Below are 22,478 nucleotides of genomic sequence, written 5' to 3' on the forward strand. Positions count from 1 at the left end.
AGCTTACACTCTATATGTACTGGCACTTGTATTCCCTGCAGCAGAGCTTACACTCTATATGTACTGGGACTTGTATTCCCTGCAGCAGAGCTTACAGTCTATATGTACTGGGACTTGTATTCCCTGCAGCAGAGTTTACACTCTATATGTACTGTGACTTGTATTCCCTGCAGCAGAGCTTACACTCTATATGTACTGGAATTTGTATTCCCTGCAGCAGACCTTACACTCTATATGTACTGTGACTTGTATTCCCTGCAGCAGAGCTTACAGTCTATATGTACTGGGACTTGTATTCCCTGCAGCAGAGCTTACAGTCTATATGTACTGGGACTTGTATTCCCTGCAGCAGAGCTTACAGTCTGTATGTACTGGGACTTGTATTCCCTGCAGCAGAGTTTACACTCTATATGTGCTGTGACTTGTATTCCCTGCAGCAGAGCTTACACTCTATATGTACTGGGACTTGTATTCCCTGCAGCAGAGCTTACACTCTATATGTACTGGAATTTGTATTCCCTGCAGCAGAGCTTACACTCTATATGTACTGGGGCTTGTATTCCCTGCAGCAGAGCTTACACTCTATATGTACTGGGACTTGTATTCCCTGCAGCAGAGCTTACAGTCTATATGTACTGGGACTTGTATTCCCTGCAGCAGAGCTTACACTCTATATGTACTGGCACTTGTATTCCCTCAGCAGAGCTTACACTCTATATGTACTGGGACTTGTATTCCCTGCAGCAGAGCTTACACTCTATATGTACTGGCACTTGTATTCCCTGCACAAGAGCTTACACTCTATCTGTACTGGGACTCAGGCTGGTTCAGACACTGGTGTCACGTGTCCTGTATCCAGCGCTCCTCTTAATCACAACGATATAAACTACAATTCCCAGCATGCCTTGTTTTGTTAGCTTCTCGCCTCTTCCGGATGTCCCGTCCAATAGGAGAGCTCCCCGTTTTAATGGTCCTCTAGCCCTGTGTGTGTGCCCACGTCAGCTTTAATGCTGGCACCGGTGTCACGTGTCATTGAGTTGTGTGTGTAACACGTGTCTGTCTCTGCTCACTCCTGGGGCTGCAGCTCATTTACTCACAACTCCCGGATAGAGACATGTCTGTGCCGGGCTGGGAGAGGCCAGTGAGGCTGTTGCTGTGCTCTGTGGGTATTGCCCTGTCACTATATGCCTTCCATGTAGAGACCTCCCGGGAAAGAGACCCCGACTATACCGCTCTGTGTGACATCAACCCCTCCATCAGCTGCTCCAAGGTCTTCACTTCCAGGTACCCCGAGCTCTAACGCCTCATTACTCTCATTAACTCAGTATCATCTCATTACTCTCATTAGTCTCATTACTCTCATTATCATCTCATTACTCTCATTGGTCCCATTATTATACTCTCACTGGTCTCTGTCACTCTCACTGGTCTCTCTGTCACTCTCACTGGTCTCTGTCACTCTCACTGGTCTCTCTGTCACTCTCACTGGTCTCTCTGTCACTCTCACTGGTCTCTCTGTCACTCTCGCTGGTCTCTCTGTCACTCTCTCTGGTCTCTCTGTCACTCTCACTGGTCTCTGTCACTCTCACTGGTCTCTCTGTCACTCTCACTGGTCTCTCTGTCACTCTCACTGGTCTCTCTGTCACTCTCACTGGTCTCTCTGTCACTCTCACTGGTCTCTCTGTCACTCTCACTGGTCTCTGTCACTCTCACTGGTCTCTCTGTCACTCTCTCTGGTCTCTCTGTCACTCTCACTGGTCTCTGTCACTCTCACTGGTCTCTCTGTCACTCTCACTGGTCTCTCTGTCACTCTCACTGGTCTCTGTCACTCTCACTGGTCTCTCTGTCACTCTCACTGGTCTCTCTGTCACTCTCACTGGTCTCTGTCACTCTCACTGGTCTCTCTGTCACTCTCTCTGGTCTCTCTGTCACTCTCTCTGGTCTCTCTGTCACTCTCTCTGGTCTCTCTGTCACTCTCACTGGTCTCTCTGTCACTCTCTCTGGTCTCTCTGTCACTCTCTCTGGTCTCTCTGTCACTCTCACTGGTCCCAGTCACTCTCACTGGTCTCTGTCACTCTCGCTGGTCTCTGTCACTCTCGCTGGTCTCTCTGTCACTCTCACTGGTCTCTCTGTCACTCTCACTGGTCTCTGTCACTCTCACTGGTCTCTCTGTCACTCTCACTGGTCTCTCTGTCACTCTCACTGGTCTCTGTCACTCTCACTGGTCTCTCTGTCACTCTCACTGGTCTCTGTCACTCTCACTGGTCCCAGTCACTCTCACTGGTCTCTCTGTCACTCTCACTGGTCTCTCTGTCACTCTCACTGGTCTCTCTGTCACTCTCACTGGTCTCTCTGTCACTCTCACTGGTCTCTGTCACTCTCACTGGTCTCTCTGTCACTCTCACTGGTCTCTCTGTCACTCTCACTGGTCCCAGTCACTCTCACTGGTCTCTGTCACTCTCACTGGTCCCAGTCACTCTCACTGGTCTCTCTGTCACTCTCACTGGTCCCAGTCACTCTGACTGGTCTCTCTGTCACTCTCACTGGTCCCAGTCACTCTCACTGGTCTCTCTGTCACTCTCACTGGTCTCTCTGTCACTCTCACTGGTCTCTCTGTCACTCTCACTGGTCTCTGTCACTCTCACTGGTCTCTGTCACTCTCACTGGTCTCTCTGTCACTCTCACTGGTCTCTGTCACTCTCACTGGTCTCTGTCACTCTCACTGGTCTCTGTCACTCTCACTGGTCTCTCTGTCACTCTCTCTGGTCTCTCTGTCACTCTCACTGGTCTCTCTGTCACTCTCACTGGTCTCTGTCACTCTCACTGGTCTCTGTCACTCTCACTGGTCTCTGTCACTCTCACTGGTCTCTGTCACTCTCACTGGTCTCTCTGTCACTCTCTCTGGTCTCTCTGTCACTCTCACTGGTCTCTCTGTCACTCTCACTGGTCTCTCTGTCACTCTCACTGGTCTCTCTGTCACTCTCACTGGTCTCTGTCACTCTCACTGGTCTCTGTCACTCTCACTGGTCTCTGTCACTCTCACTGGTCTCTCTGTCACTCTCGCTGGTCTCTGTCACTCTCGCTGGTCTCTCTGTCACTCTCGCTGGTCTCTCTGTCACTCTCACTGGTCTCTGTCACTCTCACTGGTCCCAGTCACTCTCACTGGTCTCTCTGTCACTCTCACTGGTCTCTCTGTCACTCTCACTGGTCTCTCTGTCACTCTCACTGGTCTCTCTGTCACTCTCACTGGTCTCTCTGTCACTCTCACTGGTCTCTCTGTCACTCTCACTGGTCCCAGTCACTCTCACTGGTCTCTGTCACTCTCACTGGTCCCAGTCACTCTCACTGGTCTCTCTGTCACTCTCACTGGTCTCTCTGTCACTCTCACTGGTCTCTCTGTCACTCTCACTGGTCTCTGTCACTCTCACTGGTCTCTGTCACTCTCACTGGTCTCTGTCACTCTCACTGGTCTCTGTCACTCTCACTGGTCTCTGTCACTCTCACTGGTCTCTGTCACTCTCACTGGTCTCTGTCACTCTCACTGGTCTCTGTCACTCTCACTGGTCTCTGTCACTCTCACTGGTCTCTCTGTCACTCTCGCTGGTCTCTGTCACTCTCGCTGGTCTCTCTGTCACTCTCGCTGGTCTCTCTGTCACTCTCACTGGTCTCTCTGTCACTCTCACTGGTCTCTCTGTCACTCTCACTGGTCTCTCTGTCACTCTCACTGGTCCCAGTCACTCTCACTGGTCTCTGTCACTCTCACTGGTCTCTGTCACTCTCACTGGTCCCAGTCACTCTCACTGGTCTCTCTGTCACTCTCACTGGTCCCAGTCACTCTGACTGGTCTCTCTGTCACTCTCACTGGTCCCAGTCACTCTCACTGGTCTCTCTGTCACTCTCACTGGTCTCTCTGTCACTCTCACTGGTCTCTCTGTCACTCTCACTGGTCTCTGTCACTCTCACTGGTCTCTGTCACTCTCACTTGTCTCTCTGTCACTCTCACTGGTCTCTGTCACTCTCACTGGTCTCTGTCACTCTCACTGGTCTCTGTCACTCTCACTGGTCTCTGTCACTCTCACTGGTCTCTGTCACTCTCGCTGGTCTCTCTGTCACTCTCGCTGGTCTCTGTCACTCTCGCTGGTCTCTCTGTCACTCTCGCTGGTCTCTCTGTCACTCTCGCTGGTCTCTGTCACTCTCGCTGGTCTCTGTCACTCTCGCTGGTCTCTGTCACTCTCGCTGGTCTCTGTCACTCTCGCTGGTCTCTGTCACTCTCGCTGGTCTCTGTCACTCTCGCTGGTCTCTGTCACTCTCGCTGGTCTCTGTCACTCTCGCTGGTCTCTGTCACTCTCTCTGGTCTCTGTCACTCTCACTGGTCTCTGTCACTCTCACTGGTCTCTGTCACTCTCGCTGGTCTCTGTCACTCTCGCTGGTCTCTGTCACTCTCGCTGGTCTCTGTCACTCTCTCTGGTCTCTGTCACTCTCACTGGTCTCTCTGTCACTCTCGCTGGTCTCTGTCACTCTCACTGGTCCCAGTCACTCTCACTGGTCTCTGTCACTCTCACTGGTCTCTCTGTCACTCTCGCTGGTCTCTGTCACTCTCGCTGGTCTCTCTGTCACTCTGTCACTCTCACTGGTCTCTGTCACTCTCACTGGTCTCTGTCACTCTCACTGGTCTCTGTCACTCTCACTGGTCTCTGTCACTCTCACTGGTCTCTCTGTCACTCTCGCTGGTCTCTGTCACTCTCACTGGTCCCAGTCACTCTCACTGGTCTCTGTCACTCTCTCTGGTCTCTCTGTCACTCTCACTGGTCTCTCTGTCACTCTCGCTGGTCGCTGGTCTCTCTGTCACTCTGTCACTCTCACTGGTCTCTGTCACTCTCACTGGTCTCTGTCACTCTCACTGGTCTCTCTGTCACTCTCGCTGGTCTCTGTCACTCTCACTGGTCCCAGTCACTCTCACTGGTCTCTGTCACTCTCTCTGGTCTCTATGTCACTCTCACTGGTCTCTCTGTCACTCTCACTGGTCTCTGTCACTCTCACTGGTCCCAGTCACTCTCACTGGTCTCTGTCACTCTCACTGGTCTCTCTGTCACTCTCACTGGTCTCTGTCACTCTCACTGGTCTCTCTGTCACTCTCACTGGTCTCTGTCACTCTCACTGGTCTCTGTCACTCTCACTGGTCTCTGTCACTCTCACTGGTCTCTGTCACTCTCACTGGTCTCTGTCACTCTCACTGGTCCCAGTCACTCTCACTGGTCCCAGTCACTCTCACTGGTCTCTCTGTCACTCTCACTGGTCTCTGTCACTCTCTCTGGTCTCTCTGTCACTCTCACTGGTCTCTGTCACTCTCACTGGTCTCTCTGTCACTCTCACTGGTCCCAGTCACTCTCACTGGTCTCTCTGTCACTCTCGCTGGTCCCTGTCACTCTCACTGGTCTCTGTCACTCTCACTGGTCCCAGTCACTCTCACTGGTCTCTGTCACTCTCACTGGTCTCTGTCAGTCTCACTGGTCTCTGTCACTCTCACTGGTCTCTGTCACTCTCACTGGTCTCTGTCACTCTCACTGGTCCCAGTCACTCTCACTGGTCTCTCTGTCACTCTCACTGGTCTCTGTCACTCTCTCTGGTCTCTCTGTCACTCTCTCTGGTCTCTGTCACTCTCACTGGTCTCTCTGTCACTCTCACTGGTCCCAGTCACTCTCACTGGTCTCTCTGTCACTCTCGCTGGTCCCTGTCACTCTCACTGGTCTCTGTCACTCTCACTGGTCTCTCTGTCACTCTCGCTGGTCCCTGTCACTCTCACTGGTCTCTGTCACTCTCACTGGTCCCAGTCACTCTCACTGGTCTCTGTCACTCTCACTGGTCTCTGTCACTCTCACTGGTCTCTCTGTCACTCTCGCTGGTCCCTGTCACTCTCACTGGTCTCTGTCACTCTCGCTGGTCCCTGTCACTCTCACTGGTCCCAGTCACTCTCACTGGTCTCTCTGTCACTCTCGCTGGTCCCTGTCACTCTCACTGGTCTCTGTCACTCTCACTGGTCCCAGTCACTCTCACTGGTCTCTGTCACTCTCACTGGTCTCTCTGTCACTCTCACTGGTCTCTCTGTCACTCTCTCTGGTCTCTCTGTCACTCTCTCTGGTCTCTCTGTCACTCTCGCTGGTCTCTTTGTCACTCTCTCTGGTCTCTCTGTCACTCTCGCTGGTCTCTCTGTCCCTCTCGCTGGTCTCTTTGTCACTCTCTCTGGTCTCTCTGTCACTCTCGCTGGTCTCTCTGTCACTCTCGCTGGTCTCTGTCACTCTCCCTGGTCTCTGTCACTCTCGCTGGTCTCTGTCACTCTCGCTGGTCTCTGTCACTCTCTCTGGTCTCTCTGTCACTCTCGCTGGTCTCATGGGAGGGGATTGTGTATGTGATGTGGGCAGGATTTACCTAACGGGGCAAAGAGCCGCTGCACAGAAGAAAATAGACCCATGAGGGGAGATGGGGCAAGAGATGAGCGACTGAGAGCAGGAAAAGATGGGGGGCCCGTGGGGATATTTGTGCCTCTCATTGTGACTTTGGTTCTTTATTGCAGATGGGGGCGAGGATTTGGGCTCGTGGAGCAATTCCTGGGGCAGCAGAGTTTGCTGAATCAGCCCAACAGCGTGTTTGGAGTCCTGTTCTACGGCCTGCAGCTCCTGCTGGGTAAGAGAAACACTCACTAAATATGGCCGTCCTGGGCAGCGTCCTATTGTGCATCCTTTAACGGGCAACTTAAGGCCGTGACCCCCCATCTCGCATTTCCCAAAACTTCATCTGTCTGTCCCCTGCTTCCCCCCTGCTCATCTTTGCTACAGTAATTTGCTCCCATGCAGCCAGGACTCAAACTCCCACAATCCCCTGCATGTCCTGTGTGCAAGGCATTATGGGAACTCTTCTAGTCCATATGAAGTTAATGAGAGATCTTTGTCCAATCAGGTTTCAGCGGATCCCTGGCTGCCGCCTCCACGCTACTGGGAACGTCTCTGATGTCCATCGGGGGCTCCATGTACTTGGCCTATATCCTGGTCTATGTACTGCGCGACTTCTGCGTTATCTGCGTCTCCACCTACGTCCTGAACCTCCTCCTCCTCCTGCTCAACCTCAAGCGCCTGTCCTCCCTCCGAGCGCCCCCCAAAAAGCACAAGAACAAACGCAAGAAGAACTAATCCATGCGGCCAACCAACCAATCACAGCGGGCCAAGCGGACAACCTTATATCACCATCTCCTCCTTCCCTCCCACCCAACAGACATCCCATAATAGACACTACATGCACAGCAACCAAAGGGTTAAAGGGGTTGTTCACCTTTACATGAACTCCTAGTATGATGTAGAGAGAGATATTCCGAGACTATGTGCAATTGGTTTTCATTTTTTACTATTTGTGGTTTTTGAGTTATTTAGCTTTTTATTCAGCGGATCTCCAGTTTTCAATTTTAGCCATCTGGTTGCTAGTGGCTAAAATACCCTAGCAACCATGCATTGATTTGAATAAGAGACTGGGATATAAGGACCTGAATAGAAAGAGAAGTAGTAGAAAGAAGCAATGCGGCCTTACAGAGCATTTGTTTTTTTTTTAGATGGGGTCGGTGACCCCCATTTGAAAGCTGGAAAGAGTCAGAAGAAGAAAAAGAAAACAAATAATTAAAAAACTATACCAAAAAAAAAAAAACCCCAAGGCCAATTGAAAAGTTGCTTAATAGCACCATTCTATAATATACTGAAAAGGTGAACCATCCCGTTAAAGGACAAGTAAAGTTAAAAAAAAACAGTGTGTGGGGGAGGGGTTGCCTAAAAACTGACATCTACTACCTTGTTTTACTTGTTTGGGGTATTTGTCGATAGCAGGGGTCCCCAGCCTTTTCTTACCCACCCAGGAGCCACATTCAGAGTTGGGGAGCCACGTGAACATTAATCACGAAAAAAACAACAAAAAACAAATAATGAAGACCAATTGAAAAGTTGCTTAGAATTAACCGTTCTATAAAATACTAAGGGTATTAAAGGTGAACCACCCCTTTAAAGGGAAAGTTTGCCTTCCATGTAGAAGGGTACTTACCCATGCACGGCCACATTTATCTGCCTTCAGTGTTTAAAGGAGAAGTTCACCTTGACATTAACTTTTACTGTTCCAGAAAGGCTTAATTCTTAGCTGCCCGTCTCATCAAACCACTGCCTGGTTGCTTGGCTAAATCGATCCCTAGCAACCAGATAGCTGCTGAACTCTAAATCATTCAGATGAAGACCAGTAGAATAATTACTACTAAAAAAAGTGTATTTGTAGGTGAACTTCCCCTTGAGTTTTGCACTAAATCCTTACTGTTCCCATAGTTCTTCCGTTATTTCCCAACATGCAGTGTCATGTTATTTAATGAGTGCTGCTCGCTGGCATTCTATATTGTAGGTGCTGGCCCATTGTTATTCGGTTCCCTGTTTACCCATGATGCAATGAGGAAGTTTATCATCACCCCGAGGAATAGGGAGGAGGAGCCAGCTGCTACCTTGTGCTGCCCCAGTGCAAATTCTGAGCCTATATTATGCTGCCAATGTGAAGAGAACCAATCACAAGCCTTCCCATAGGTCACATGAGGACTTGAGTGCCTTATACGTTACTACCCGCTGTTACTGTACCATTCCCTTTTCTATGGCATTTTATAATAAAGTCCGTATGTTTTACAGTATTGTGCTACTGAGTTTCAAGAGAAATTGTACAATAAGAGGTGCTCCTCAGTTCACTGTAGGATTCCATAACTTGACTGCCCTTACACGAAAGGCACCCTTCCTGTGCTGATATTGAAATCTCCTTTCCTTCCTATCTCAGTGGCTGGGTCTGGACTCTTGCCCCATTCTGGGGATGAAAAACTATGATATTTGAGGATTCCAACATATTTCTTTGAAACATCCCAAATTCCTTGCATTTTTGCATCAATACAGGAAATAAAGGGGAAATAGCTGTTTATTCTTAAAAAAAAAAAAAGATGACTTAATATTTTGCTGCCTACGAAAAAACTGAGACTGTTATGCAATACCAGATATAGGGGACCATCATGAACCCATGTGTGTATATATATATATATATATATATATAACGCACAAGAGCCATTAATATCCTGTAAATTATATCCTTATAAACGGTGAGTAGTGGTGTCATCAGTTATAAACGGTGAGTAGTGGTGTCATCAGTTATAAACGGTGAGCAAGTTATAAACGGTGAGTACTGATGTCATCAGTTATAAACGGTCACTAGTGATGACTCACTAAAACTTGTGTATTATAATAAATAAAGCCCCTCCTGTTGCAAAATATGAGAAGGCACATTTATCAAGGGTCGAATTTCAAAATCACGTGAGTTTTTCGAACTCCCATGAACTGGAAATTCCACCAATCTAAATTTATTATAAAAATCGATTTTTTTTTTTTTAAATTCGGGCGATTAGGATCGACCCAAAAATTTAAATTGAATTTGAATCGAGTTTTAAAAAATCGATAAAAACTTGAATGTCAGGAAGACTGAAAAGAACTCCAAATGGATCCCATTGACTTATAAAGCAATTATAAGGCAATTATAAGGCAATTATAAAGCAATTTGGCAAGTTTAAAGTGGACCTGTCACCCAGACACAAAAATCTGTATAATAAATTAAACATGAAAACCAATTTCTATTTTTTATTAAAGCATTCATAGCTGTTGTAATCTCATTTAAACATCTCAGCTGTCAATCAAATATTGTCTGCCCCTCCTCTATGCCCTGAGCAATTACTTTCACTTTCCATTCAGCACTTCCTACATGTCACTGCTCTCCCCACATTCCCCCTAATCTCTTCACCATTTAATTGTGTAACCAGGACATGGGGATGGACATCAGGTCCCCCATTCTGGTGCACAAACAAGATTCTGAGATGATACAAGACTTGTCTTAATAACAGAGTCCACAAAATGGCTCCTGCCTGCTTGTTATAATTATGAATTCCCAGACAGAAGGAAACAAGATTCAAATCATTTATGTAGTGTAATTAAAGTTCATTTTGCTTGACTAATGTGATAAAATAGGATTTTGAATATTTTTTTTTGGGTGACGGGTCCCCTTTAAGGGCCAGAGTAAGATAAATCTCGAAAATCAAATTAGAATTTTTTTTTTAAGAAAAACGAATCCAATTCCCTAGTCGAATTTGACAGTTTTAGCCATGAAAGAACTCAAAAATTTGAACTCGAAATTCGACCCTTGATAAATCTGCCACTTCGGAGTTCCGTGACTTTTGGCCTGTGTTTTTCTATGGTCATGAAACTCCTCTGTAACTTATAATATCCTTATAATTTACAATAGGGAATACTTTATTCACTATACATAGAATATTATGTGCATAAATTAGGCAAGAAATAAGAGTTCCCCACTAGTAACCTATAGAATATTGTGACGGCTGCTGCTCCCCATCCACAGCTTTCTGTTTCCTGCTGTTTCTTCTAGTGCCAGAAGTAGACTCGCTGCCTGTTAGCGCCCCCTTGGGTTGGCTCCCGTTATTGCAGCGATGCACCAGGACTGGCTCATGGGCGGAGCTCCGAGTCTTGAGAAGCCGCTGCAGCACTTGTTTATCGGAGCGCTCTTTGCGGAAATCATCCTCATATACCTTCAGCTGCCGGAGAGAGGAAACCTTTATACTGCCCTATAAATATATGTTGTACCACAGACATTTTCCATAACTATATATAATAACTGTCAGTTAGTGACTCACTTGATCACCTATACCAACTGCCACCTCATATTCTCCCAACACACACTGGCTCCTCCTACCTGTTCCTGCAGCATCAACATCTGCTCCCTCATCTCCCTCTCCTTGTGCCTCAACTTGTTGTTCTCCGTTTTCATTCGCTCCCGGTCTGTGTGTTCCGTCTTGTAATCAGCTGCGTAAATCTCTGTCTGTGGGGAAACAACTTCTGTAACCTCAAGTATAGTAGGGAGAGATGGTGCCTATAGTAACAGTGGGATAATAGTCTCTGGGAAGGGAATGTGACTGTGGGATAGCAGGTATAGTAGGGAGAGATGGTGCCTATAGTAACAGTGGATAATAGTCTCTGGGAAGGGAGTGTGACTGTGGGATAGCAGGTATAGTAGGGAGAGATGGTGTCTATAGTAACAGTGGATAATAGTCTCTGGGAAGGGAGTGTGACTGTGGGATAGCAGGTATAGTAGGGAGAGATGGTGTCTATAGTAACAGTGGATAATATTCTCTGGGAAGGGAGTGTGACTGTGGGATAGCAGGTATAGTAGGGAGAGATGGTGTCTATAGTAACAGTGGATAATAGTCTCTGGGAAGGGAGTGTGACTGTGGGATAGCAGGTATAGTAGGGAGAGATGTGCCTATAGTAACAGTGGATAATAGTCTCTGGGAAGGGAGTGTGACTGTAGGATAGCAGGTATAGTAGGGAGAGATGGTGTCTATAGTAACAGTGGATAATAGTCTCTGGGAAGGGAGTGTGACTGTGGGATAGCAGGTATAGTAGGGAGAGATGTGTCTATAGTAACAGTGGGATAATAGTCTCTGGGAAGGGAGTGTGACTGTGGGATAGCAGGTATAGTAGGGAGAGATGGTGTCTATAGTAACAGTGGATAATAGTCTCCGGGAAGGGAGTGTGACTGTGGGATAGCAGGTATAGTAGGGAGAGATGGTGTCTATAGTAACAGTGGATAATAGTCTCTGGGAAGGGAGTGTGACTGTGGGATAGTAGGTATAGTAGTGAGAGATGGTGCCTATAGTAACAGTGGATAATAGTCTCTGGGAAGGGAGTGTGACTGTGGGATAGTAGGTATAGTAGTGAGAGATGGTGCCTATAGTAACAGTGGATAATAGTCTCTGGGAAGGGAGTGTGACTGTGGGATAGCAGGTATAGTAGGGAGAGATGGTGCCTATAGTAACAGTGGGATAATAGTCTCTGGGAAGGGAGTGTAGCCGGGGTATAGCAGGTATAGTAGGGAGTAACATACAACCTGTTTATATTATGAGATTATAAGAGGTTCTGGAAGTTGCTAAGAGCATTAATGCATGACACAGGTATATATCAGTACACTAATACAGAGAGGTGTCTGCAGGCAAAGTCAAAGTGTCTCTTACCTGACATTTCAGAGCTTTGAGTTGGTCCTTCAGTTGGTTGACGTCCTGCTCAGTGTTGGTGATGTTTGGGCTTTGGCCAAGACTGTTCTGGCTGCCTCGGGAGATGTTCCCCGTAGACTGTGTATTCCGTGCAGGTTTGTGACTTTTGGGAACTTGCCCTAGTTTCTCTTCAGGCTGAGATGGGCTTCTTTTGTAGGTCAGGTGGGGCGGCATGAAGGCAGTGTGGCTGGCAGAGGAGAGATCTGATTGGCTGTGAGCTCTGGAGATACTTGCAGCCTGATGAGCAGTAAGACAGAGATATGTGATAGTTACATAAACAACGGGGTGTAGTGTCGATATTTACAATACTACCCCCTGGTGCTGTACCAATGGTACCACTTTCTAGATATTCGGTGGGTTCATGTGTTACCAGATTGTTCTCACATCAATGTACAATACTCCAATGTGCAAATGTTATGTAAATGTTAGAGTTGGGTGGAATCAGCCCATCTGCCGGCATTAGTGCCACCCATTTACTGGTGATGTGCTTACACTTTGGGCTCCCTGCTGGGACAAGACCTTGTAGTGCAGAGCTCTCTCGAGGTGGCGGACGTCTTCCTGAAGCTTTTGGTTCCTCTTCATCTCCTGAAGCAGCGAATTCTCATAGAACTCTCGTTTGTGCTGTGGAGAAAACAGAGAAATGCCAACTAGTGGCCCTTCTTTCTCTACACGTAGGAATCAATTAAAGGGTAAGTAAACCTTTAAAATAAGTGAATGTAAAATTGATGAGGGGGCTAAAATTTATTACATTTTGATTGGTCGAAATTCAAATTCATGGGAGTTTAGGAGCATTTTTAAAAACTCACATGAATTTTAAATTCAACCTTTGAAAAATGTGCCTCCCCGTGATGGACCATATGACTTACCTACAGTATATTTTGTGTTCATACATGACGCAGATGACCCTGGTGCCCAACTAATATTACAGGACTTAAAGGATATGTAAATCTTAAATATATGTGAATGTAAAATTGATGAGGGGGCTATTCTAAGCACTTTTGTCATTTACATTCACTTTTTATTTATTTTTTATTCCAAGATATTAAGGGATACATGTATTGTTAATATGAATGAATTTTGTTCCAACGGCTCCACCTGCTTGAATACATACATCTATATATTCATATATCTACTCTCCATAAAGAAGCAGACCAACCGGACCCATAGTCACCTGTTCATGTTCGAGCTTCATGCTGAGCTTGTCAATGTGTTGCCTCAGGCCGTGCACCTCGCTCTGTAGGGCCCTCGCCGTGTGCTGCAGGTTCTGCGTGGTGTTCCGATAGATCTCATCCCACTGCTGATTCAATTTCATCAGCTGCCAAAAGAAACCTATATATTTATACGGGCCAATCACCTCAATCCAATCCTTATGGGCAACTTGCCCCACAACAAACAGAGTCAGGTCTGGACTGGGAGTCAAAATAGGCCCTGGCGTTCCAAGAACTCAGAGGCCCATAAAGTCCTCCACCAGCCCACTAAATAGTGACTGTCTATGGGACCTTAGAGCAGCCCCTCTGGCATTTGCCAGAACAGGGTGGTTGTGGGACCCCTCCGATGCTTAACTCTCTTGTGCTCCTTACTTTAATCTGAATCAGTAACGAATTAGAAATTAGCTCTGTTTGCTCAGCTCAGTAAGAATCTCAGCCATAAAACAGGACAGGACTGCTAAATCATTGTATCCCAGTTCCTCTCGGAGCCCCACCCACTGCTACAGACAGACAGACAGACAGACGCCTACAAAGAGAGGGAGCCACCTCTGCGTTGAGTCGGCGCAGCTCCGTGTTCTTGTTCAGCAGTTGGAGTTTCTCCTCGTCGGAAGCAGTGATGGACATACTCTCCGTGATCACAGTCCTCTGCCCTTCAGAGTCCAGCCTGTCCCCGCCCATCAGAACCTCGGGGGCTGTACCGACACTGAATATGCATGGGAGGAGAAAGTAATTGGCCAATCAAATGAATCTTATTTGATGACATACCATGCTATTGCACATAAACAATGTGTTTGAGTTAACTTTTAGTAAGATGTAGACAGTAATATTCTAGACAATTTGCAATTGGTCTTATTTGTGTTTTCTTTTCTAAAATTATTTTACTTTTTTGTTCAAAAACTCTCCAGTTTGGCATTTTAGCAGTTATCTAGTTGCTGGGGCTCTAACTACCTTAGCAACCAGGGAGTGGTTTGAATGAGAGCCTGGTATTTGAATAGGAGAGGACCTGATTAGAAAAATAAGTCATAAAAAGTATCAATAATAATAATAAGATTGTAACCTCACAGAGCAATATTTTTTAAGTCGCTAGGATCCCCCCCCATTTGAAAGTTGGAACAAGTCAGAAGAAGAAATAGGCAATTAATAGTAATAATAATTTAAAAAAACGCTAAAAAATAATGAAGACCAACTGAAAATTTTGCAATTGGCCTTATTTGTTTGTTGTTTTTTTTTATTATTTTACTTTTTTGTTGAGAAACTCCCCAGTTTGGAATTTCAGCAGTCATCTGGTTGCTGGGGCTCAAACTACCTTAGCAACCAGGGAGTGGTTTGAATGAGAGACTGGTATTTGAATAGAAGAGGATCTGATTAGAAAAATAAGTCATAAAAAGTATCAATAATAATAAAAAAATTTTTTTTTGGTTGCTGGGGTCAGTGACCCCCTTTCATTTGAAAGTTGGGAAAAAAATCAGAAGAAGAAGTAGGCAAATAATAATAATAAAAAATACCAACTGAAAAGTTTGCAATTAGTCTTATTTGTTTGTGCTCCCCCCCCCCTCATTTGAAAGATGGGAAGTCAGAAAAAGAAGTAGGAAGCAAATAATAATAATACAAAAAAAACTATAAAACTATAAAAAATAAATAATGAAAACCAACTGAAAAGTTGCTTAGAATTGGGCATTCCATACTAAAAGTTAGCTTAAAGGTGAACCACCCTATTAACTGTCATATACTGTAGCTGTTAGATTATGTATGTATTGACCACCTCCCCTGATTCCATGACTCCAGATCTTCTCCCAGTCCCACCTCTTGCTTCATGTAAGACTCACCGGTCCATTTCATAAGGACTCTCCCTATTTCTGATCCAGCTTGATTCAAAGTCTTTCTCCGCGTCCTCCAGCTCCGAGAGGGAATAATCCATACTGGGCCCCTACAAGCCTGGCAACTCCAACGATAAAAGTCTCACTAAGTCGGAGGAAAAAGAAGAAGCCGTCTCCAAACTGCATCCGACCCTTCCTTGAACCTATCTACTGTATCCTCCACTCCGGAATGTTCTAGGTCAGACTCACAGGATATCTTACTTATCTCAGCTGAGGCCAGTCTCTGGAGTTGGGAGATATTTATACATAAAAATTTGAATTTCAAATTCGAATTTTCGAGTTTTTTTAAGGCCAAAATGATCAAATTCAACCAGGGCATTTCTAAAATTCGCTTCGAGTTTTTTTTTTTTTTAAAAAAAAAATTCGAATTCGATTTTTGAGATTTATCATGCTCTGACCCGATTCAACTATTCGCCACCTAAAACCTGCCGATTTGCTGTTTTGGTCAATGGGAGACGTCCTGGGATGAATTTGGAGTTGTTTGACTTCCTGACATTCGAGTATTTTCCCCGAGTTTAAAAAATTCGATTTTTTAAAATAAATTTAGATTGGTTGAATTTAGAGTTCATGGGAGTTTTTAGAAACCCACATGAATTCGAAATTCCACCTATGATAAATGTGCCTCTATGTGTAAGAGCAGAGGCTTCAGTGGGTTTTGCACTGGGGAAGCTCAGTACATCATTGTACATATGGAGCAATCACTTGAAACTAGAACCTCTCCTCCTTCATGTTGCCAAATGTTCTTTATCATGGAGCAGCCAAACAAGGAATTAGCTTGGGGCAGCATAGCGCAACCCTGGTGTATGTGACTGGGGAGGGGTTCTCAGGGGATCATTAAAGGATAAGTAGACCTTTAAAATAAGTGAATGTAAAATGGACGAGGGTGATATTCTAAGCACTTTTGTAATTTACATTCATTATTTATTTTGTTTTCATCCAAAGATATTAAGGGATACATGTACTGTTAATATGAATGACTTTTACTCCAACAGCGCCACCTGCTGGTCAGTTTCCCACCAGTCTGACCAGCAAGTAGTCAAGGAAGTTGTCAGGAGAAAAAAAGAGGCTGATCTGATGTTCTTCTGCCTAGGAAAGATTTGAGAAAGTTTTCTAATTTTATTCCTAAGCAGAAGAACATCAGCCTCTTTCTTTCTCCTGACAACTTCCTTGACTACTTGCTGGTCAGACTGGTGGGAAACTGACCAGCAGGTGGCACTGTTGGAACAAAATTCATTCATATTAACAGTACATGTATCCCTTAATATCTTGGAATAAATAAATAATGAATGTAAATGACAAAAGTGCTTAGAATAAATATAGCACTCTCATCAATTTTACATTCACTTATTTTGAAATCCAAATTACCCTAGCAACTAAGCCCTGATTTGAACGGGAGGCTGGAAGGTGAATAGAAAGGTGAGTAATGACAAGTAGCAATTACAATAAATTTGTAGCCTTACAGAGCATTTGTTTCTTTAGATGTCGGGGTCAGTGACCCCCCCCCCCCCATTAGAGTCAAAAGTAGGAGGCAAACAATTCGAAAACTATAAAAAGCCAAAGTAAAGCCCAACTGAAAAACTACTTTAAATGAGCCATTCTTTATTATACTAAAAGATAACTGTACCCGTTTAAAGCCTGATTAACCCAAATCACGCCCCTTTGTCACTGCTCCACCCCCAGTGTAAATCAGGGTGCCTAAATGTTCCCCTGCTCGGCAACAGTCATAGCCAAAGCTCTGCTTCTCTGTTAGGAGCCACTGCCAATTAAAGACCAGGCTCCAGCCCTAAAACCAGAAGGAAGGAACCATGAACTTGTTGGCCCTGCTGAAATAATTCTTTGCTGCTCTTTGAGAAACTCACATAGTTGCACAATGCAGCCCCGGGCTAAGTGATAGGTCTGCTGACTTTGTACTTTTGCTCCCTCTACTGGGAGATTTAGGTCAATAACAGATAGAGACAGATAGAGACAGACAGCCAACAGCGGGAGACTTGCTGCTCATTTGTACCTACCTGATTTGTACTGCTGCACAGACAGTTTTCTTTCCTCCCAGCACTCTCTTTTATGCAATTACATAATCTTGTATCCTCCTCTTTTCTTTATTTGTATTTTCTGTTAAAAGTTCCTGCTGGATCCAGTTAATTGTTTATTGTCTTTGCCATTGGCTTGTGCTGTCCCCTCCAGTCTCTGCCTCTTTCTGTCTCTGCCCCAGCCACCTGTCTCTGTCACATGCAGTCTCTTCTCTTTCTCAGTCTGTCTCTGTCACATGCAGTCTCTTCTCTTTCTCAGTCTGTCTCTGTCACATGCAGTCTCTTCTCTTTCTCAGTCTGTCTCTGTCACATGCAGTCTATTCTCTTTCTCAGTCTGTCTCTGTCACATGCAGTCTCTACTCTTTCTCAGTCTGTCTCTGTCACATGCAGTCTATTCTCTTTCTCAGTCTGTCTCTGTCACATGCAGTCTCTTCTCTTTCTCAGTCTGTCTCTGTCACATGCAGTCTCTTCTCTTTCTCAGTCTGTCTCTGTCACATGCAGTCTCTTCTCTTTCTCAGTCTGTCTCTGTCACATGCAGTCTCTTCTCTTTCTCAGTCTGTCTCTGTCACATGCAGTCTCTTCTCTTTCTCAGTCTGTCTCTGTCACATGCAGTCTCTTCTCTTTCTCAGTCTGTCTCTGTCACATGCAGTCTCTTCTCTTTCTCAGTCTGTCTCTGTCACATGCAGTCTCTTCTCTTTCTCAGTCTGTCTCTGTCACATGCAGTCTCTTCTCTTTCTCAGTCTGTCTCTGTCACATGCAGTCTCTTCTCTTTCTCAGTCTGTCTCTGTCACATGCAGTCTCTTCTCTTTCTCAGTCTGTCTCTGTCACATGCAGTCTCTTCTCTTTCTCAGTCTGTCTCTGTCACATGCAGTCTCTTCTCTTTCTCAGTCTGTCTCTGTCACATGCAGTCTCTTCTCTTTCTCAGTCTGTCTCTGTCACATGCAGTCTCTTCTCTTTCTCAGTCTGTCTCTGTCACATGCAGTCTCTTCTCTTTCTCAGTCTGTCTCTGTCACATGCAGTCTCTTCTCTTTCTCAGTCTGCAGCAGGAAGTGAGGGCTGGAAATCTTTTACAGCAGTAAATACAGTCAGCTGGACTTTTTCGTCATATGGGAAATTACCTTTTCTATTACAGAGGTGGGGGAGGTTTAAATAGCAACTAAGTGAGAGTCACTGAAACTTTTTTTTGCATTGTTTAAAGGAAATATTTGCCATTTCAGTAATATTTGTGTCAGGGTTTCCCTGGCTTTTTATACAGATCTTTAGAACACTTTAGAACACTCATGACTAACTCTTGGGGGCTGTTCCTGCTGAATCCTGCTTACCTACGATGCCATCATTTTAAGGAATCTCTCCATAACGGCTATGAGCTAGTTTAAGGGCTGTTCCTGCTGAATTCTGCTTACCTACAATGCCATAGATTTAAGGAATCTCTCCATATAGGCTATGAGCGAACTTAGGGGCTGTTCCTGCTGAAGTCTGCTTACCTACGCTGCCATAGATTTAAGGAATCTCTCATATAGGCTATGAGCTAGTTTAAGGGCTGTTCCTGCTGAATTCTGCTTACCTACGCTGCCATAGATTTAAGGAATCTCTCATATAGGCTATAAGCTACGTTAGGGGCTGTTCCTGCTGGGTTCTATGAGAAAATTGTTCCTGCAGACTAGTGCCTAGTATAGGGCAGTAATTATAGGACTTTTTCAGTTCACTGGAGCAGGGACTTATATTGATGGTGTAATGTCTATGAAGCACTGATATAAATAGCTGATAAATAATTAACAGGTACGTCTCAAAAATATCTAGGGCAGCAAATGTGTTTTCTCCAAATCTCAACCTGAATTAACGTCAAGCTAGTAAACAGCCCACTAATTAACCCAATGGCTTTGGGCCTATTGTTAACAGTTCCCATTCAGTTTGGAAGCCTGAGATACACCTGGGCTGGAGTTAGTAAAGGGTGGCAGGAGTTGTAACCTATCCAGGTGTAGGTACTGTATGTCCTTTGGAAAGAAACCCACATTGATACAGACATGTTATGTGGTTTCCTCCTAGTGGTATAAAAGGGTCGAGTGGATGGGACTGGGACCATGTGAAAAGGAAGGCCTTAGTGAAGACCACTGGGTAAGAGGTCTATCTCAAAAGAAATAGCAGAAGAACATGACTAGTTATTGTTCATCTCAGAAAGATAATCTAGGTTTATGTATTAGAGTAGAGTAAGCTACACAAGAAAGAGCAGAAGGGTTAGTAAAGCAGTAGGGTCCAATAGTATCAGTGTGTAGGCTCAGAACAAAGGAGACTTTCTTAGACTGCTCCTGGGGGGCTTTGTACATTGTTGCTGTGACCACTGAGTTAGAACCACTGACTGTAACAACATGTCCGGTTTGACGCCTGGCATCTTGCAAGAATCAAGTGCTGTAGCATCTATACCATCAAGTCCCGTCAATAAATCTATTGTTTCAAGGGCCACAAGGGGCCCGAGTGAATGCAGGTGAGTTTGTAAACAGCGCAAAAACCATTCCTCCCTTAGCAATGAGGCCCATTTGATGTGTGGCCTTCACAAAACTGTAAGTGTCTGGATAGTGGTGGCCTAAGCAATAGGAGTTTGATCTGAACCTGGCAAGAAGTGTTGGCTTGGGGTGGAGACAAGGTTCTTGCACTGACCTATTCCTGCTCATATTGACACAAGGCTGAAATGCTCAGATGTTATGACCCGTGTTCATACAATGCTATTCAGGGAGAAGAACAAGCCCTGGGAATTTCCACAACAGCACAGACTCGCCGAACCAGACTGGAGTGTGTAGGAACCAGTGCAGAGGAGGTGTGGTCTGGCAGGACCAGACACTATATAAATAACAAGGGCCAGTGAAATATATTTTTAATGTGTTTTGGTTGGATGAAACCAGTTATGTTTGGCATTGGAGTAGAATTGTCTTACTATTGGGTAGATTGAAGGAATAGGATTAGCTGCTGTTGGGGCATGAGAATTTAAGGTCAGACATCCCTCTGAAAAAAAGTGAGTTTATCTATAAAATCAGAAAACAGACATTTACTTTCTAATAAACCTATTATTATTTGAGCTCTGGTACTCCCAGCCCCATCTCCAGTCCTCTGCAAATCAAGGCTGTTACACTCTATACTTTCTGCATCCGGTGTCAGAATGGGCCAGCAGGACTCTGGTAGAAATCTGGTGGGCCCCAGACTTCATGGAACCCGCCAGCCCAGGGACTGCTCACCCACCCATACCCAGGCTCACTACCCTCATGGACAGTCAAACGTAAAGTTAAGGAGGAGGAAGTGCAACAACAGCATTACAATGGCCATTGATTTCACCAGGCAGTCCTTTGAACTCCCAGCCCAGAATGGCACTACAATAGCCCTTGATTTCACCAGGTGGTCCCTTGAATTGCTAGCCCAGCATGGCACTACAATGGCCCTTGAGTTCATCAGGCGGTACCTTACACTTCCAGCTCACCATGGCACTACAATGTCCCTTGAGTTCACCAGGTGGTCCCTTGAACTCCCAGCCAGGCATGGCATTACAATGGCCCTTGAGTTCACCAGTTGGTCCCTTGAATTCCCAGCCCAGCATGGCACTACAATGACCCTTGAGTTCACCAGGAGGTCCCTTGAACTCCCAGCCCAGTATGGCACTACAATGGCCCTTGAGTTCACCAGGCGGTCCCTTGAACTCCCAGCCTAGCATGACACTACAATGGCCCTTGAGTTCATCAGGCGGTCCCTTAAACTCCCAGCCCAGCATGGCACTACAATGGCCCTTGAGTTCACCAGGCAGTCCCTTGAACTCCCAGCCCAGCATGGCACTACAATGGCCCTTGAGTTCACCAGGAGGTCCCTTGAACTCCCAGCCTAGCATGACACTACAATGGCCCTTGAATTCATCAGGCGGTCCCTTAAACTCCCAGCTCACCATGGCACTACAATGGCCCTTGAGTTCACCAGGTGGTCCCTTGAACTTCCAGCCCAGCATGACACTACAATGGCTCTTGAGTTCACCAGGGGGTCCCCTGAACATCCAGCCCACCATGACCCAGTCAAACCCTGTCTGCAGTGTGGCCAATCACAAAGGATTACACAAATTTGATTACACAAATTGGATTAACAAATTTGATCTGAGAATTCATTGTGTTTAAAGACATTCAAACATTTCTCTTCCTGCTTCCTATGGAGTTTCTCTTTAATTACAATCAAGTTGTGAATGAATTCTTTATTTACCTTTGTGCTTTTTTGGGCTACACCCCCTCCCCTTCACAAGCTTGGAAACTGCCCAGGGCAGATTTGTACAGCGTGGATTGCATTCCATTAGAACTTGGCAATGGAATTCTCTTTAATTACCAGTTTACCTGCAAATCATTTCTTGCCAAGCTTTGTGAGGATTCCCTCTGGAACATGTTACGATAAATGTGCCAAGGTTTATTAATATCCTTCCCCATTTACCTGTCTATTTAACTATGTTCTATATGGCACATTAATATATCACACCATCTTGAGGTTTTATACAACTACATGGCAGTAACGTTCTTCATGGACTCTCATCTTCTCTCCTTTTGCTCTCATATAGCTCCTGATTCAATATTTTATTCTACGATGGAAAATCAAAGTCAGCAATTCGTTGTATGTCAAAGGTAAAGTGGTGTATTAGATTGTGGTCAGTTTTTCTGCAGAAGCAATTTAAAATAATGTTAGTCATATCAACGGTACTGAGGATTCATATCACTACTGATTAGTACCATTGATTCATATAGTATGGCCTGGGAGAATATTCTTGCATCCAATTCCCCCCCCCCACCCCCGTCAACTCATGAATCCTCTTTAGTTTCGATTCATTCATTAGATTTATATTGTTGCTTTTTGGAACTCGTGCCTTGGATACCGGCAATAGCATTGATCAGGTTAAAGAAAAAGATGAGTTGGATCTAGCAAATGACATCTGTTGGTACATAGTCAACTAATGATAGTGGCATGGGTTCCTGGTTGGTTCATGAATGGCATATCCACATGCAAAGTCAAACCATGAAACTTCATTTCATGGTTTATCACGTGAAACCGTATGGGTGAGATTGGTTCATTTTCTCCTAATTTAGTTTAAACCTAGACTTTTCATGTGATAAACATTTTCTCATTAAATTGCATCTGTCTCTATGGGATAATCTGAAATGAAACAAGGTGATGAGTCTTTCTCATCTTATTG

At 45.3% G+C, this 22,478-nt stretch overlaps 2 protein-coding genes across 4 annotated transcripts; one reads left to right on the top strand and one right to left on the bottom strand.

The window, feature by feature from the left end:
- The first annotated feature begins 943 nt into the window (after window positions 1-943).
- On the top strand, window positions 944-8,693 carry vkorc1.S (vitamin K epoxide reductase complex, subunit 1 S homeolog). The gene is made up of 3 exons (XM_018239409.2): window positions 944-1,284; window positions 6,572-6,681; window positions 6,955-8,693. The coding sequence occupies exons 1-3, from the start codon at window positions 1,115-1,117 to the stop codon at window positions 7,182-7,184; spliced, it is 510 nt and encodes a 169-aa protein (XP_018094898.1). The 5' UTR covers window positions 944-1,114; the 3' UTR covers window positions 7,185-8,693.
- Window positions 8,694-10,116: 1,423 nt separating this feature from the next.
- On the bottom strand, window positions 10,117-18,309 carry LOC108703288. Of its 3 annotated transcripts, none has more exons than XM_018239411.2 (8): window positions 17,258-18,309; window positions 15,198-15,333; window positions 13,918-14,074; window positions 13,335-13,478; window positions 12,656-12,784; window positions 12,125-12,400; window positions 10,807-10,932; window positions 10,117-10,648 (listed from the first exon to the last, which is right to left on the bottom strand). In XM_018239411.2, exons 2-8 carry the CDS (start codon window positions 15,287-15,289, stop codon window positions 10,409-10,411), a joined length of 1,164 nt encoding a protein of 387 aa, XP_018094900.1. In that variant the 5' UTR covers window positions 15,290-15,333; window positions 17,258-18,309; the 3' UTR covers window positions 10,117-10,408. The 3 variants fall into 3 exon arrangements, with proteins under 3 accessions (XP_018094900.1, XP_018094899.1, XP_041434573.1); XM_018239410.2 differs by having other exon boundaries at window positions 15,198-15,471; XM_041578639.1 differs by lacking the exon at window positions 15,198-15,333.
- Between the last annotated feature and the right edge of the window lie 4,169 nt (window positions 18,310-22,478).

This window comes from Xenopus laevis, chromosome 9_10S, assembly GCF_017654675.1.
Source record: "Xenopus laevis strain J_2021 chromosome 9_10S, Xenopus_laevis_v10.1, whole genome shotgun sequence".
Lineage (NCBI taxonomy): Eukaryota > Metazoa > Chordata > Amphibia > Anura > Pipidae > Xenopus > Xenopus laevis.

What these genes read in the sequence shown, in the direction of transcription:
- LOC108703288 (XM_018239411.2), bottom strand. Translation starts at nt 15,289, where the DNA reads ATGGATTATTCCCTCTCGGAGCTGGAGGACGCGGAGAAAGACTTTGAA. An exon ending in AGTCCTTATGAAATGGACCG is followed by an intron (nt 14,075 to 15,197) that starts GTGAGTCTTACA and finishes ATGCATATTCAG; the next exon opens with TGTCGGTACAGCCCCCGAGG. An exon ending in TCAAAGCTCTGAAATGTCAG is followed by an intron (nt 10,933 to 12,124) that starts GTAAGAGACACT and finishes GTTTCCCCACAG; the next exon opens with ACAGAGATTTACGCAGCTGA.
- vkorc1.S (XM_018239409.2), top strand. Translation starts at nt 1,115, where the DNA reads ATGTCTGTGCCGGGCTGGGAGAGGCCAGTGAGGCTGTTGCTGTGCTCT. An exon ending in TCCAAGGTCTTCACTTCCAG is followed by an intron (nt 1,285 to 6,571) that starts GTACCCCGAGCT and finishes TCTTTATTGCAG; the next exon opens with ATGGGGGCGAGGATTTGGGC. An exon ending in CGGCCTGCAGCTCCTGCTGG is followed by an intron (nt 6,682 to 6,954) that starts GTAAGAGAAACA and finishes TTGTCCAATCAG; the next exon opens with GTTTCAGCGGATCCCTGGCT.